The 18,157-nt window shown below is 38.1% G+C and overlaps 1 protein-coding gene across 2 annotated transcripts in view; it reads right to left on the bottom strand.

Moving 5' to 3' along the window:
* LOC100551262 (neurabin-1-like) overlaps window positions 1-18,121 on the bottom strand; it is a 36,911-nt gene extending 18,790 nt beyond the window's left edge. Inside the window, exons 1-7 of one of the 2 annotated variants that reach the window (XM_010713750.3) lie at window positions 16,197-18,121; window positions 4,161-4,293; window positions 3,518-3,638; window positions 2,905-3,009; window positions 2,603-2,723; window positions 1,641-1,784; window positions 103-156 (exon numbers count right to left, since the gene is read on the bottom strand). In XM_010713750.3, coding sequence (XP_010712052.1) covers window positions 103-156; window positions 1,641-1,784; window positions 2,603-2,723; window positions 2,905-3,009; window positions 3,518-3,638; window positions 4,161-4,293; window positions 16,197-17,786 — 2,268 coding nt within the window. In that variant the 5' untranslated portion in view covers window positions 17,787-18,121. The remainder of the gene's footprint in view (window positions 1-102; window positions 157-1,640; window positions 1,785-2,602; window positions 2,724-2,904; window positions 3,010-3,517; window positions 3,639-4,160; window positions 4,294-16,196) is intronic. The other variant, XM_010713751.3, reaches the window with a different exon arrangement.
* Window positions 18,122-18,157: the final 36 nt, after the last annotated feature.

Here is an 18,157-nt window from a genome sequence, read left to right as displayed (position 1 = left end):
GTCCCTTGCATTCAGCTTATTCTTGGTAAAATTTGCTATTAGAAACAGTAATTAAAAAACAAACAAAAAAAGTTGCTCAGTCACAATTCTTTGAAAACTTACCTTCTCCTTCAGTTGATTCACTTCAGCAACTGTTACTGCATGTTTTAACTGCAGCTGAAACAAACAAATAGAAATTTGCAGGAGCACACAGGAAATGATACTTGAAATGCAAGTTTTAAGTATTTGTCTGATCTCCCTCAGAAGTCAGATAATTTCTTTGTCAACTATAGAAGAAGTAATCATGAACTTAAAAAAAGAAGTAAAAATTCATCATCACCTATAGTATAGAAAAAATGTTGAGTTTTTAACATTTAGATAAGTGAGGAGGTTAAGATAACATTTCAGTGTTCTAGGAAAATGAGAAGGCAATAATGCAGTTATGACAACAACTTGTACATAGAATCAAGTAAAAACGTAACAGTATCTTTTTTTATTTTTACCTTATCAGCACCGACAAATAAATACACAAGATTTGATTTGAAAGTAAGCTTTGTACTTGAGAACAGAAATCTTCATAGGATAGTTACAGATGGATAAAGGCTACACCTGAACCAAATGTAAAAATTACTTTTAACGTGACAAGGAAACAGCATGCATATGAGTGTAAAGGTTTTTCTGACAATTGTCAGTTATTTCTTATATTTAATTTTCCATCTATTACCCTGAGGGACCTTTTTACTTTTTAGTAAGGCATAATATACTGAATGTTAAAATAGATATATCTTAAAATGTTAAGATGTAACTTAAAATCCATAACTGAAATTATGTTAATAACAGTGTGGTAATGATTCTAGCTGGGAATTCAATAGGACCCCAAGTAAATATGACACTTTTAAAGATGCCATACATAGCAGCTGTGTCTCTCACAGAGAAGATGTAAATGCTCTCTATTTGAATTTTCAAACTGCTGATCACTTTCTCAACATCAGTATTATCCAGAAAACAAACTTGAGAAGGTCTGCAAATATTGATCTTTTATAAAAATAAGTATGTACAAACAGCTTCTGAAAGTGCCAAGCTGAGACCAGATAGCTTCTTTGCAGTGTATTTTTCTTCTCGAGTGAAAGTCACAAGTACTTAAAGCTACCAAAAAGACCACAGACCCCTACATGGCAAACAGTGCACCGCTTAAATCCCAGAATATAATCCACAGGCCTGAATAAGCCCAATAAGCTCTTTAATAAACCCACTGGGAAAACGGAAACCAGTTTTCCAATTGTGTCAAGTAGGGAATCATATAATGGAACATCCTACTGGTTCATAAGTAAGTTCTTTATTTCCAACCTTTCCCCTTCTCACCAAAATGCAACACAAACAACAACAACAAGCAACAGAGGGAACAACTTGGAAAAACCCTCTGAACCAAAATCAGATCTATCTCCAGAATCAGCTACTTAGAAGTTGGTGACTCATCAACTTCAGCAACCCTCGCGATGTGGGAAGTCTATGTTTAAAGGGACATTTGTAAGAGAAATTTACTGCTGCCAGTGGGAAAATAAACTCAAAACCACAATGATAGGGACATGAAAATCTCATAATATTCAGATTCTCCCTAGTACATCATGAAGAATAGTTAAAAAAAACTGCTACTACTATACCTCTTTAAATTTAAGAAGAGATTGTGCTGAATCCATATCCAGTGGTAAACTGATATCTTCGTTTTCAGGAAGATCAAAAACTTCCACAGATTTTTCATGTAAATGTGATTCATAAGTATCATCATCATCATCATACTCATCATCCTGGAAAAAAAAAAAAATAGAAAAACATGACATCCAATAACATACACAGTTTATAACACAAAGACAGGGATTTTCTAGGAAGAGTCAGAGGAGGATGACAAAGATGATTAAGAGCCTGAGAGCAACTCCCACATGAGGAAAGGGTGAGAAACCTGGGTCTGCTCTGTTCAATAAGCACATGGCACCTAGGCTTCCCCCCAAACAAGGGTTGATGGGCAGAAACCAGAAAACAGGATGTTCACACTAACACAAGGAAGACCTTCTTTACTGTCAGAGGGATGGAGCTCTGGAGCAGGCTGCTCGGAGTAGTTGTGGAGTCTCCTTCTCTGGCGATATACAGGATCCATCTGGATTCCTACCTGTGGACCTGCTGTAGGGAACCAGCTTTAGCAGGAGATTGGACTTGATCTCCAGAGGTCCCTTTCAACTCCTACAGTTCTGTGATTAATGCAAAGAACTGCAAAACTTCTTAACTAGTTACTAATCCTATTTACTTTCCTCTATCTGTGATAACTTTTAAAGGAGATTTGCAAATATTTTCATCAAAATTCCTCAAAAGAGAGTTAAGTAAGCCACGGACAACAAAATCCACAGCTTGTGTTTAAAAATATCTTTTGGATTATTGGTGAATATAGCAAGTAGTTATAACTGCATACTTTGATAAAGGTTGTGTATTAATTCTGTATTTTCTCTTTTAATAAGCTTGCCTGTTTTATCTTCTTTTTTTTTTTTGCTTCAACTTGATTCAAAAAACATTCAACCCATTTGCAGAAGTAATCGTATGCTTTAAACATATGTGTGTGTATATGATGTTTTACCTGCTCTGTATCATCATGAGCATAGTGCTGCTCATACAGACATCTCTCCTGCTCTAAAGTCTCACTAATGAGGCGGGCTACTTCACTCTGAGTCCCTGGCTTCTCTCTGCCAATCAGAAACCTACAAAAGAAAAACAAATTACTTTGCAGCAAAAACTTAAGAGATATTTAAGTGGTTAGTTTGTCATACTACTGCCCTCAGGAACTTTCCTGTAAAATTTTCAAGCTATAGTTTTGTAGTCCCCATTAATGAAAAACTACAATTAAACAGAAGGTATGACCTGTTAGAAAACAACACATACCTCACTGTGCCTTTGGTGTTTTTGAGTACAGTGGCTGCAAAGAACTGAGTAACTCCCACTAGACTTATGCCATCAACTTCCACAATCTGATCATTTACTTGAATTCTGCAAAAATAAATACTTTAGATATCAGTTCAACAAAAATATTTGACTAGATATATTTATCATGTCAGTAATCTCACTTAAAACTCCCTACTACCTATAATAAGAAACTTTGAGTACTAAGCATTCCATTGCTTAAAACTAATCTCCTGATCCTTAATTACTATGCCTATCAGCAATTAAAAATTATATATAGTGTTTGCCTTGATATTTTTATACTATCCACACACTGAATTGATTCTAAATCGCAAGCTTGATTTTGTAGCACTTCTATACGTGGACATTTTCTAAAATTTTCTCAGACATGCTGTAAGAAAACCTCTTGAAAAATGTCCTATATTAAGTAAAATAATTGCATTTTTAAAATTTAACATAAACCAGCAATGTAATATTTATTCACTTGAAGTCAGCTTTTGTAGCCTTATTCGCAGTATTTGGCATATCAGATGAAAATGACTGGAATCAGTCAGAAATGTGCAGAAAACCGTAATCAATTCAGTGGAAAACTCACCGTCCATCTCTCTGAGCAGCTCCACCATCTGTTATTGTTTTTACAAAAATGCCCAGTTTTTCCAGCCCCTGATCAGCACCGACTCCCATTCCAATAATACTGATGCCCAAACCACAGTCACCTAAGAGATTAAAATATTTAATATTAGCCACATAATAGATGATACAACACTAAGCAGTAGTGAGGGGTTTTGAAGTGTTTCAAGTCATTCCATGCAAAAGATAAAAATATGCACACATTTTAGGAATAAATATTTAACGCATAAATATATAACACATTAGATTTTTTTTCAAGTCCAGATATTACTGAAAGCTTTTATGTTTTGTAGTTATGACTTCCTATTAGATTCAAAGTTTCATGGAACCTGAAAGAGAATTTGAGTTCAAAGATTTATGAATTGCATATACTCTGGTGCAGACCAGCTGCTCATTAATGTATCCTTCCTAACTTCAATTAGGTATGACAGTTTGTCTTTAATGGAGGACTGTTCAATTAAAAGTCATTACATTCAACAGAATAGCTATGGATGAAAGCTGCAGCCTACATTCAAAAATTCAAGAACCAATTGCAGCAAAAATACAGTTTACAATTGCTTTATCTTTTCTTCCCATAGTATCTCTAATATTCAAGGTCTGATTCACACCTTTTTCAATTTCCACAGGAAATACTTCCATTTTTTCCACCCTTTTCTCAAGTTCATATTCAGCTGAGGCTGCCACAGGGTCAACTTCTTCGTTACGTCTATCATAATCTTCATTTGAGTAAGTACTGAAAACCTAAGAAAGGTGACAAAAAAAACTAGCTTAGTACTTTCTCAGTCCCTTCCAAACATGATGTAATGAAAGAAAAATCATAAGGAAATTAAAGTGGTATTTCTAGAGATCCCATTTTCTAAACAATCATCAATTTAATGGATACTGCTGCAATATAGTTTCCAGTTACATAACAACATTTCAGAAGTTTCAAAACAATCACTTAAACACTTTTTGCTTTGTAAATATAACAACTATATAAAAGAAGTCAAGGAAATCATAATCTCTTTTTGCTACAGAGTTAATTTTTAGGACTACATTCCCCCAAATCCTTTGTTTCTCCCTTCCCCCAAACCATCTGCCAATTACAGAGCCTCCACCAGATGTAAATTTCTGATTTTGCAGGGAATCATATGGATACCCAAGCAAAGGAAATGCCTTGTTACATACATTACTATTTTTAGTAGTCACTCCAACTGAATTTCTGAATTGTTAAAAGATAAATAAACAACAAAATGAATAAGGAGTATTAAGACAAATCAAGGAAAGAAGAAGGAGCTACATGCAACATGCTTAATTTCAGTTATCAGCATGTTCATTAATCACACACAAAACCATACGTTAGAGGTAAGTCATATTCCCCCTCTTCAGCTATGGGAAAAACAAGGTTTATCTGCTCAAGTTTTTTGCAGGCACTGAGTGTTGTCCTCAGTATCCCTGCGAGACAAAACCAGTTACAAACTGCAGCTGCAATCTCCCTAATCATGAACGCATAGTGCTGACACAAAGTTCATTTACACTGGCCTACTAAGGTTTTGCAACTTTGCATTTTCACACTCGATAGCTACCTAAAATCATGTAAATATGACAGGATTAACTGTAATTAGATAGTAATAACATTTTGCCAGTGAATTTATATGCGGTAGTATACAGTGTTATGTCTTCAGACATAGAAAAAGAGATTACCAAAAAGTAAAACCAAAAGACTGATAATAACTCAGAAATAGCACAGGCAACCTTCCTGATGCACCTCCAGATTACAGCTGGAGAATTGTTCACAAACTGCTGTGTGCCACAAAATATGACTATGGATTTAATGGAGTAGTTCAGCAAGCAAGAGTAGATCCACTTGGTAGACAGCAGGAGAAACTCATTCTCAGAAGTCTCGTTTCTTGGAAGGCTCTCGTAAACAGGGAAATGAATCTTCCTAGGTCTTGTATACAGGTAAATAAACCAACAAACTCTTCCAGACTACCATCCAGACACTAGAGGGCAACAACTGGCAACAGATAGACAATGGTTACACTGAGGGTCTCCCTATTCTATAATCTTTACAGAAAAAAATGCAACGTAGACAAAGAAAGCCATCCAAGAAGCTTTATTTTACCACTACCAGAAAGAAGTTGATAGACTTCTTTGAATTAGTTTACCCCTAGCTCTCCAGAACAGTAAACAGTAGAAGAATTTGAGTTTCATGGAGTACAGTTTTCCTTTGGAGCAAGACCTGTCTAAATTGATTCCTTTACATCCCTCCCCCTCCCCAGTAAATAAATACATAAATAAAAATCAATGTCTCCAAAGTAGTAAGAGAGATTCTACAGTAATCATGAAAAATGAATAGTAAAAACAAAAATGAAGATGACTAATTATTTGGGAGACACTGACCATCTTTTTTTTTTTTATTTTTTAATTATTTTCTCACACACAGAGCACAGGATGGTGCGTGCAGTCACCAGCAAAGGGAGGACCACCACCTGCAGCAACAGCCTGGAGGCTGCTGGAGATTCAGGGGGAATAAAGTTACACTACTTAAAAAGACTGAATGACATACAGTTCATGCTTTAGGCTGCCCGTCTGGAAGTTTTAAAAATTATGAAATATTTTTCCAACTCAAAAGTAATAGCTTTGTACTTGAGTGTCTCATGGAATTTGCCCAAGTTGATGCAAAGCTGATGCACTGTAACAATTCGTCACCTGATTGGAACAGATCATAGAATTTAAAAGCAGGTTTGAGTTATATTTGCTATTGTTATACATAGTATAAAAATGACACAGACATGTGAATGCAGATGAAGAACTACTAACACATCCTCAAAACAGCTCCTTGAGGAAAAACCTATCTGAAATCAATTGTGACTAATCTATTAAGAGAGAAAATCGTACTTGTCTCTTAAAATGACAGATGGGAACTATGCATGACCACTTAAATAACATTCTAAAAATCATAATCCCACAATAAAGGGAAGACAGAGCTGTTTTTAAAAAGTAATGAAAACTGAAAATCATTTTGAGGGAAAACATGAATTTATAAATAGAAGAATAGCAATACCAGTGACATACAACTGGAAGACAAATGTCGCAGTGACAAGAAGAAAAGCAAGAGCACAGTAAAAACCCCATAGTCAAGGGCAAAAGGCAGACGTTTTTACTGTGTACATGAGGAATCATAACACGGGATTTACCTTTTAGCAGACCAAATGGTTAAGTTGTTGACATTAACATAAAAAACACAGAACTGTTTGGTGAGTGTTTTCTGCCAAGCAGCAGAAGCAGTATTAAACACAGTTAAAATGTGGTTAATAAATAACATAAATTACAAGTTACAGAGTTTAGAAGATTGATGAGAAAGCTAAACACAGTTCATCCCTGCACTGTGTCTGGCAGGCTTAATCACTGAATCAAACACATTAGGAACAAAAGAAATTCTAATCTTACTATTTTAAAGGCACTGCGAGCTAGAGACAAAAAAAATTATGAGTGAGAAAGAAAATAACAACAAGACAAAAAAAACCCCACAACAGTATTTCTTTTAAATAATTTTTTTTCTTTTAGAAGTCAGGATGATGATAATTGTGTCACTAGGCTATTAATAAGCTAACCATTATAAAAAAAAACACCCCAAAACACTACTGAAAACAAGTATTTAACAAAGTGTAGATAGCTTGTGTTTACCTTCCTTAGTGCTGCTGGACTGTATAAATATTTAACTTCCAACATACCTTCAAATAGCATGGCAATTCCCAAGAACAAGTTCATTTTTAAAAATGAGCAGCACTGAGGACTCTGACATTAAGCTGTCTGACCAAGCTGGTATTAAGCATTATTATTAAAGAACAAAAGGCAGGAATTACATAAAACTCAATCAAGATTTTAACAGAAGTTAATCAAACAATTCTGATCTACATTTTACAACGTTACAGGTTATAACAATAATCATAGGTTGGTAAGCTGGTTGTTTGTAACACACTGCCCCAGGCTGCTTTGATGATGTTACCCAGCTCTGGCTGGCAGCAACACCAGCATGTACTTACTGACAGATACCTGCAGACTGCATGAACCTCCATTTCTTGAGGTTGACAGGATGAGTTGGAACCTCCAGAGGTTATACTGGCCAACCTCCCAGCTCTGGCATGGCCAACTGATCTTGGGCTCAACTCATTTCTAACAGAGATGCTTAAGCAAATACAAGTTATTGTCTCAACACCATAGAAAACCAAGTGAATTTGAAAGTCTTTTATCTTGTTACATCTCCAGAAGGTTAACTGGTTAACCTACCATTGATACCTTCTGGACCCAGTAAAGCTAATGAATAGTGGAAAGAAAGCTGATCTGAAAGAAATAATTTCTTTTACACTCAAGTCCTCTTTTCTTCAGAATGAATAAAAAAATAATTTGAATCCAAAAAAGTTCTCACAAAGTGCTGAATTTTTAAGGACTACTTTAATTCAACTGCAAAGGTACATACCTGGAAATTTTCAAATATACACTTAGTCCTTGAAGAACAAATATATATATATATTTGGAGACAGAACAAATTGCATTTATTACGCCAGGAAAATGAATCACTTCTGGAATGCAAAACTCAGCTAATCTCTGGCTAAAAGATGTTACCATTCAGTTACTGCTACCATACAGAACTGAAAATTTCCATCATAACACTTCAGTGCTGTCACAGAAAACAGCATTATCACAGAATAACAACAATAATCTCACAATTCAAAGTCTTAGAAGTGCTTAAGAAGTCCTCCTCATAAACTACACACATATTAGCAGGATGGCATTTCTTTAAGAAGGAAAACTCATGAGGAAGATTTGCTTGCACAAATCTCTGCTGTCAAGTCACAGAACACAGCCCAAAGACTTCCACACCTATATTCATTTCTAGTAGAAAGATTTGTTTCTGCACAATCAAAAGCATAATGTTACAAACACAATTAAACAGTAAAAATCAACAACTGCCTCAAAGGGTTCCCAACTCATTAGAATAGAAGCAATTTCAACATCACTTTTAAATTCTAATGCAATAATATCTGTGGAGAAGCATAACCTATGACAGCAGTTAAAGTAACTCGTAATGAATTGGGAGAGAGGCACTGTAGTGTTACTGACACCTGCACCTTGAAATCTTGCCAAGCAAAGACTCAAGCAGTTGGTTCATATGTCCTCTGAAATTCAATTCTTACATTGACCATTCAAGTTTATTGACACTCAATAAAGCCACACAATCAAAATTCAAGTTATGGTTTCAGGAAAATTGCCTAATGATGAACTGTTTCAGCTTTTTCACAGGATGGCCTTTGGGATGCCCGGTAAGACCTGAAGTAGCCAGGCAAGCATGAATAATCATTTGAAACAGTAGCACTCAAGCAGGCTGAAGTATACCTACACTTAGCAGTTTACTCTTACAATCTCCCTCTCCATTTGGAATAGACATCACATTACCACTACATTATTCCCTCTGTTTCTAAAAGCTACAAGGTTACCTTTTTTTGGCTGTTATTTAAGTGATGAGTGACTATCTGTTTTAAATCACTTCATGCTATCAGATGTTTTGACCAGAAAACAGAGATACCTGGTCTGTTTTCTGGTTTTATTGAAAAATAAGTAACAAACCAAATTCAGGTTTGACTCAGAACAGTTGGTACCCGTTACATGGGCTGACACTACAAATCATTCCATTCAATGTAGCATTTCCTGTTACCAAACAGGTGGACTGGAGGGCTGTGCGCTTACCTGCTTAATCCTGTGGCTCTGCTAAACTAATTTAACAAAGCAAACACACCAAACCAACACCACCACCAAGTTAGTTTGCATAAAGGTGTAAGGGCAGCCTTGCTCCAGATCCAAACAACATTTCTCAGCCAGCATATTCAGCCAGCATCATCCATCCTGGTTAGCATTTCCATCCCCTGCCTGTGCTGTCTCCTCAGCCCCACTGAATGCCCAGGCTGGCACGTCTGCCCCACAGCACCTCCACCTCAGTTCTCCCGAGGTCATACACTTCACAGTTGCATGTTAGAAAATGGTCAACTACTCATTTCAACCTGTTCCTAAATAAAACACATGGAACAAATAACAAGTATGGAACATACTTCCAGTTTATCAAATTAAGTAAATCAGCCCTTCAGCTGATGTTCCTCTATGCCATGGAATGCTTTTCCAACCACATTTTGGAGAAGTAAATCCAGAAATTTTCTGCCTAAAGAAGAACAAGTATGGCAATTACAGACTGTATTTCCCAGCCAATCTTTCCAGCAATTCCCAATCTTTTAATGAGGGAGAAGGGGAATCAACCCACCAAATCCAAAGTAAGCTGTTTCATCTGTTGTTGGCTAGAGAATAGACATCCCAGTCCATATCAAACATACAAAAAATATTCAGTTAAGTGACAAAATATTTTGTCATTCCAACTTGAAACTCAATTCTGCAAGCATCTCAAATTCACAAATAAACCCAAGATACTCACAGTACAAGGACTCCTATTTATGAAACCTTATAGCAAAGGGAACATCTGAATCAACTTATCTGAGATAATCAAAACTACAGTAATGAAATTTTCCCACTCTTAAAATGAATTCTAATGATGCTGAAAGCAGAACGTCAATTAAAATGTATCTGAAAGCAAGTCTATTAAGCAAAGATTTAACCACAACTACTTTGCTCTCTGCTATCAAGCCTAAGTATAAAAACTAACCTAATAATTATTGTTCTGCTGTTGGTCACATTGTATTCAGTTCCTGCTCAGATGATTAAAACCCACAAATACTGAGAATTTCTGAACAGCACTAACATGTCAAGAACTGTGACAAGCTTAATGAGTTCCCTCATGACTCCACTGACATGGAGTCACTGACATGACACCTACTACACTGTTTTGTCTCACTCTCTTCCTCCTTCCAATCTTATGTTCCCACTGTCCCATCCCACACCTAGCACTGGTCTCTCTTCCAAAGATACTTGAAACGTCAAGTCAATTTGTGTTCTATTTAGAATGATACAAAAGGTACAATTTATTTTTTTCCATTTCTCAAGTAAATTATGAACAAGTTTCAGCTATTGCCTGCTTGTGCTTTCACATCAGTCTAGGTTGAGTAGTCTCAGCTGCTAATAGCAGCAGTCATCACAAAGATGCTTAACTGTTGAGCTAATGAACTTGTCTCCTACAAGTCTGCCTATCTGCCCACACTCTGCATAATCGCCTTACCTCCCCTGCGACTCCTGCATCCTCCTGTGTCACCACCTCACGTTTGGCTGGACTACATCTCCAGTGAAACCCACAAGTGACTCCACCTCAGCCGTTCCTCCCTTCTCTAACCCATCGCTGCTCTCCCAACAAGACACGGCATGCACAGCACTGCTAGCTACCAAAGCCAGATAGAATGGCAAATAAAGCTGCAGCCCTGCCACCACTGAGGACATCAATCCACAACACTCTTTTAGAGGTGCCAATTTTTCTCAAGATCAGCCAATACTTAAAAAATACTTTTAAAGATCTCTCTCTCTCTTCCATCAAATCCAGATGAAACTGCTAGAAAGTTAAAAGGTGGAAGGACTGAAAACTCATAACCTCACGTCCTCTTATTTGTCTGCTACATCCAATTGGACAGCTAGTGTGCCATTTAACTGCATTCAGTGAATAGTTTGGTCAAAAATACACTGAGATATAAATAGAAAGAGACAAGCTGCTTCAGCAATGAGGCAAGATAGAAAAAGAATTTATTTCCTTTTTCTGCTCAGATTTGGATTTTTATGTACAGTCCCATACCTCGGCACCAGCCTCTCTCCCAAAGACTCCTGAAATGCCAAATCCACCATTGTAAAACACACATATCAAGTATTTCCTGGAATCTAAATAGAAAAACACTTCTGATAAAAAAAAAAAGAACCAAAGAAAGGCATACTTCTTTATGGAAAGCTGAAATGTCATAGAAACAAAAGGTCTCAATAAAGACCACAAATGCATAAGAAATACTGGATGTAGAATTTTCTTAAACCAGATGAATCTATATGCAGAATTGAATGCACTTGTGCTTCAGAAATATTTTCTGACTTCCAAGATGACTGAAATTTCAATAAAAGTTTAAAAGTTACCTTTCAAAAAATAAACAAAACTCGCCCCCCAAAACCCAACAAAAACAAAACAAAGAATTAAAAAAACCATCATATTTTCACAGGTAACTTCTTCCTCCAGTTCATACCATGCTTTTGGTTTTTTAACCTCTTACACTGCTAAATCTGTCAAAGAGAAATGCAGCACTCCCAGATGCAAGCAAAACACAACCAAACCATGCTCAAAGCCAGGGGTATTTTTTGAAGAAATTGACTGAATGTTACTGTGGAGAGTACAGTAAGTTTGAGATAAAAATACAAAGTAAAGTTGTTGTAGGACAAGATTGTTCAAATATAAGTGCTGGAACACCGATGCAAGCAATAAACAGAGCTTCAAAACACTTAAAATTTGTAAATTGTTTCATCCTTAAAAAGATCTTTAACAAAGCCTGATGGAAATACACTGCCGCTGCCAAGAAAAAGTAGATGACTTCCCACATGCCAGACAATTCTGTTCGTCTACTCTCAAGTTCAATTTCTATTTTCCTAAATCAACCTACTTCCATGTAATATACCAATCTCTTAATGCCACACAAGCATCTTACTGAAGTGCTTCAATGGCTGACAAACAGTCGACCATTCATGCAGTCATCAATTACTCTCTAATTACAATGACAACTGAAGACTATCCAGGGTCTGGGCATTTTCCACCAGTTAATGGATTTTGCATTCTTTTCTGCGTACAAAATCCAGAAGCGTAGAAGTTACAGTTCAAAAGCCAAGGGATGTATGATGTTGAAGCACTACTCCACAACATTTTGTTAAAACAATGATTGGGAGAGCACAAGTTGATTTAGAAAAATTGTGTATCTCCTAAAAATGGTAGCATTTATAGATAGGCTGTTACACATTAAATCTAGCTCAAGCCTATCTTCATTTACTGCTTCATTAACTTCCACAGTAAGCAGTTCTGTAGTAAAAAGATCGAACAGTGTGCCAGGCTGAACAAGACTGCTATTTGTATCCCAGCTAAACACAGAACAGCTCTATTTTGATGTGTGAGACAAATGGCAATATTATGAAGGATTTGCAGATTCCCTCAAGAGCAGCTGATACTTGGCTGGTTAGAACCACACACAAAGTATGAGACTGCTTTTAATTTCTTCACATAAGAAAAAAAAATAACGCTCAACCGTAGCAAAATATAAAAGCCTTTATGAAGTTTGGTTTTATTTTTAATTTAATTGGTTCTTCACTTACTCTTGAAATAAAGTATTATTCATAGAGCTGGGGACAAACACCACCATGCAACTTAAACTGGTTAACGCTGCAAATCAAACAGACCTACGGAAGTGAATAGTAGCTGTATTATCTTTTTGGGTTATCAGAGCTACAGAACTTCTAAGGATCATAAATCATTACAGAACTTAGTCACAGTGCTATTCAAGGTTTTGAGGACAAAGTTTGATATGGTCAGAGGTAAAGACAGCTGAAGAAGCCAATTTGGAAATGAGTGTTTGTTTTACCAATGGAAAGTTTCAGGATTACAAATGTCAAACTGCACTCTGTCATTACATCTGTGTTAATTAAAGCCTTTCAAGGTGATCACATAATTGAGAGTGAGCTTAATCTCTACATATACAAGTATAAAGGGATGACAGCACAGTTACCTGACGTTATTTGCACTGTTCGTATTGCTGATCAGTTGTGTGGCTTATTTAGAAAACTTTAGGACAAATACAGCACGCTTGTGGATACCTTGGACAGCTGAGTGTACTTTACATTCCTTATTGGCTTCAGATGTGGCAACAAGGGGCTAAAAAAGCCCATGTACCACAACACAAACCCAATCTGGCAGTGTAGTTCTGCTAGTAACTGCACAGCGTCACTTTCTTCACAACTGCAGGAAAAACAAATCACTGAGCCACAGTGCTCCCTAAGGGCTGCAGAGATCACACAGCAGCACTCATGTCACCTATGTCAAGTAAGAAACCTTTCCCAACATTTATCATCAGCTTCTACAGAACTGAAGCTTTTATTTTAAAAATCTCATCTCCACTCATTTTCACAGGCACAGAGCGACTCCAAATAACATAGTATTTATGTAAGTGTTCCATCATTCCTGAAATTATCAGTTCAAAATTACGTGTTCTTAAGGCCCACTACAGCTGTCAACAATTGCAGCTCCGGCACAGGTCAGACACAGGGCTAACAGTATTAGCTTCATTCCACATCCTCTGGGAGCTCCCATCTCTTTCTTATACTCAAAGGCCCTGTCAATATCACAGCTGAGAAGAAACTTCTCAATACAGATATTACTCTCTCCATTACCTACACCATATCCCACATTTGTGTTGAGACTATCAAATGCAACGGTCACAGATCCATCATTGCAGAGAACTCAACTATTTTAAAACACGCTTTTTCTCCCCCAGACATCTTCTGAATGTTTTGAATTTTCCACCTCAAGCGGCTGCTGCATAGCAGCTGTAAAACACAGAGCTGGCTGCTTTATAGCTGCTACACAGCTACACTGGGAAGAGCAGCAGGATGGGCCAGACCACAGCACCAAAGGAAAACAGCCAAAAAGCCAACTCCAGCTTGGCCCCATGCAGGAAGGTCTAGGAAGGGGAGAAACACAGCCTTCTCTTCCAGGGCCATGGATAGCTGGAACAACACTCACATTTCAGTCACGCTTACTTGTCTAAATAAAGCTGAAGGAAGTTAGCTGGATACAGTTCTCACTATGGCACTGCTGGGAGCTGTGGCAGGGGGCCAGAAATCATCTTTTTTTTTTTTTAAAACCACTTGGGATTTTTCTCTTTCAACTTAAGATGCACTAAAATCTATCCATAAAGCCAAACAAGAAACCTATTGTACAAAAAGAGATCTAAAGAGAAATTTCACTGCTCATACTGCTATTAAGTATAATTTATTCTGTCAATCCCAAAGTCAGGTATTATGGCAATAACCATGTTATCTTAACACAAAAATACTAACAGTTGCTACTAAATCCATATTTTGGCTGTGCAATTGATAACCTGGCAGAGGCTGGTTCTGAAGGCCTTCATAGAAGCAGCTACAGTCAAAGGGCACTGGTTACCAAAACCTGAGATTTGTCTACAGGAGAGCTCCCATCACAGCTGGCAGATTCCTATTAATGCTTTGAACTAAACCTGACACTGACATAACAGAGAATGCAGGAAAAGCCTGTCACAATCACTGCTTCTGTAGGACTTCAGCAACAACAGACGCAGCCTACAGCAAGACAGCATGCACCAGCAAACCAAAGAGCACTTCTAGCAGATGACTTGCTGCACTCCTCTCGGACACTGATGCACAGAAGCACACAGAGAATGGATTGGTGCCCTCTGGCTTTCCAGCAGCCTTCACCCCATTCCTTATGCAGCTCCCAGTAGCAGCACTGTCCCCCCTTCAGAGCTCCAGGTCACCACTGAGACAGCGTCAGCCACAAGAAAGCCATATAAAGCCATCCTGCCTACAGGACTATAAGAAACCACAAGTAACAAAACTTGGATTTTGCTATACACAAACATCTTCTGGGACAGCACTGGTCTATCTTTATCAAACTGGGAGCTTCATGCTGCAAGAAGTACAGGAGTCAAAGTTTTTACGTCATTCTCATCAGTACAGAGAAAGCATAAAAACTGCTTTATTGAAGATGATGTTTTTTCTTCTACTATTACATGAATGAAAAAATACAGTTGAGAAAGCCTGGACAGCTTCCCACTCCATCTTGTTCCTCATCTCCCAGTCCTCTCAAACTTCAGGTGGGATGAGAATAACCACAGTCAGCAACAAGACTACAGGTACACAGGATTTGCACTACAGAATGACTTCATTCATTCTGTGGGTGTTTTTGGTGACTGAAGAACAGAACCCTCCATCTTCTCAATTTGTTACCACTCTAACTCGCAGAGCTTCTCATTATTAAGTCATTATATTATTAACACTGACTTCCACAATTTAGTGACTCGAAAATATTCATCACACTAGTACTCCTAGAGAACATTCACCCTGCCAATATAAATATTATAGACATTACTTGTATTTTAATAAATATTCTATATATAGGTAATATTGCAAAAAAGTCTATAATCTTAAATAATAGGAACAAGTAATTTGATATTTTCCCACACCAAAGTCAAAAAACATTTGAAATTGTATCTGAAGATTATTTTTAAAAATTCTGTACAAAAAGTAAAACTAAAACAGTTCTTTCCAGAGCAACACCACAATTTTAAGCAAATGAAATCAAGCATTAAGGGCCACGTGTCTGAATTTTTTTCTAAAAGTTAGTGTTCCTAAAGATATTCATTAAGCAATAAATCTCATGTGCTTTACTATGCTACCTCATGAAACTGCTGTGATTTAGAAATCACTTGTGACAACTTCCACTTCTGTCTTTTTCAGAAAACCAAGCAGTTTAGAGTAAAAGCCACGTAGTTACATTATCCAAAGGGCTTTTACAGGTTTGAAAACAAAACAAAACACATCCAAAATATATTTCCTGGGTATTTTGGATTGCAAAACAGAAAAACAAAACAAACCTATAAAGAAAATTCAAATGTACATACCTTGATAGGAGCTGTTGAGAACTTGACTTTTCGGTCTGGCGCAGGATCTTCCTCTTCAGAAAGTCCAGGAAACTCCTCGTACTCACTGTCATACATATATTCCTCCTCTTCCTCCAAAATTTCGTTGTCTTCAGGGTCTTGGTTCTCTGTATCCCTATAATCATCAAAAGCTGCATTTTCTATTCCAAAAGCACAGAAGCCGTCCCTCTCCTTTTCTACTACTTGCTCCTCTTCTTCAGTATCCCCCTCTTGCTGTAGAACATCCTGAACTGGACCATCTTTCACAGACATCCCATCTCTCACTTCTTCCTGATTGGTTCCGTTTCTTTCTGTAAACTCTTCTACTACATCCAAGGAATAGCTGCTCCTCTTCCCTTCTTGTATTTGATATTTGAGTGGTTGATCCTCATTAACAACATGACCTTTATCCAAACCCTCTTTTCCATGCCCTGAGGTTTCATCTTGCACAGACAACTCCACAGAAGTCTCCTCAACAGGGGAAACCTGGGAAAAAATAGTCTCTGTTCTCCACTTTGCCTCTTGACTGGATATACTGCTCATATCCTGTAGGCTTCTCTCCAGTACCACTTTCTCTCTCTTGTCTTTTTCAAATACTTCACTCAGCCCACCTCTGTCTATCACAGGCACTTTGGTGGATGCAATCTTCTCTGGACTTCTTTCAGCAGTAGTAGATGAATCCAAACTGCAGTGGCTTCTCAAAGAGCCCTGATTCAGGTCATCATTTTTGGAAATTTCTTTGGAATCTTCAGTATCACTGTCACCTAGAAAGCTTTCCAGCCTCCTAGAAATGGGCCCAGCATTCAAGAAGGAGGTTTTGGAACCATTATTGGGATGCTGCTGCTTCAGCTCACTACCTTGATTTTCAACCTTATCCAGCGCAACTGAAGGACTCACATCTGTATTAAAATTGAAGTGGTCTACCACACCGCTACAATCAGAAGCTGAACCATGTCTCCTCTTATCTTCACTTCTTTCACATTTGCTGGGAGAATATCTGTCCACAGAGCTTCGTTGTTTTATATTTCTCTCAAACAGCTTCCTGGTCTCCGAAAACTTTTCTGCCAGGGCAACTTTGTCCAAGTCTGCCTCATCATTGCTACGTAGGATTTTATCAGCAGTAGAAGGCACAGACGACGAATCCACAGGACTGCTGCTGGGGCCAGTATTTGTATTAAGAAGATTGTTCTTTTGGATCATGAGGAAAGATGTGCTACCTGGAGAAGGCCCATGTTCTGCTGCTGTGGCCCGGCTGATTAATTTCGTCTCAGCAGGTGGACTACTTTCACAAGAGGGTGTGGAAGCAGAGCCTCCCATTTGCAGAAACATACTTTTGATCTTGTGAACTCTATTGCCATAAGTGGCAGCTCTACCTCGACTGTGCGGATCATTTCCCCCCCCATTGGAAGAGGTGCTCAGCTTCTGCTGCAAACCCGTTTTGTTGGAAATGTTTTCGGTACTGTTCACTCCATCAAAAGAGCATTTGATAGCGTGGAAGTCAGACTTGTAGGCATTTCGGTGAGGAGAAGCACTTCTTAAAGTTCTTTCCCCTTTGCCTTCAGTTTTCATCATCGTCAGAGAGCAGCTCCCTCAGCTACCGAGGAGCGGAAAGGAAAACTCAGAGGCACCAAGCTGCCACCCTTCAACGCCGTGCAGAGCGGATCCCGCAGAAGAGCCTTTTCCTCCTCAGCCGGCCTCCACGCTCACACTCAGACGGGCTGCGCCGGTGCATACACGGAGAGAAAGAAATCACAGCGCGCGTACGGCCACATCGGATGTTATCTCCGCTGCGGATCACAGTATCCAGAAGGCCATCTGCAAGGGGACGCAGAGTTTTAATTAACTCGGGACCTCGCCAGCGTGTGACACGAATCCCGAACTCGCGTTGCCGGGCGGGAGAGAGGCGCGAGCCCGGATAAAGCCCATTGTGTCCGCCGGGACGC

Source organism: Meleagris gallopavo, chromosome 7, assembly GCF_000146605.3.
Source record: "Meleagris gallopavo isolate NT-WF06-2002-E0010 breed Aviagen turkey brand Nicholas breeding stock chromosome 7, Turkey_5.1, whole genome shotgun sequence".
In the NCBI taxonomy this organism is placed as follows: Eukaryota; Metazoa; Chordata; class Aves; order Galliformes; family Phasianidae; genus Meleagris; species Meleagris gallopavo.
This window is presented reverse-complemented; position numbering and strand designations above follow the sequence as displayed.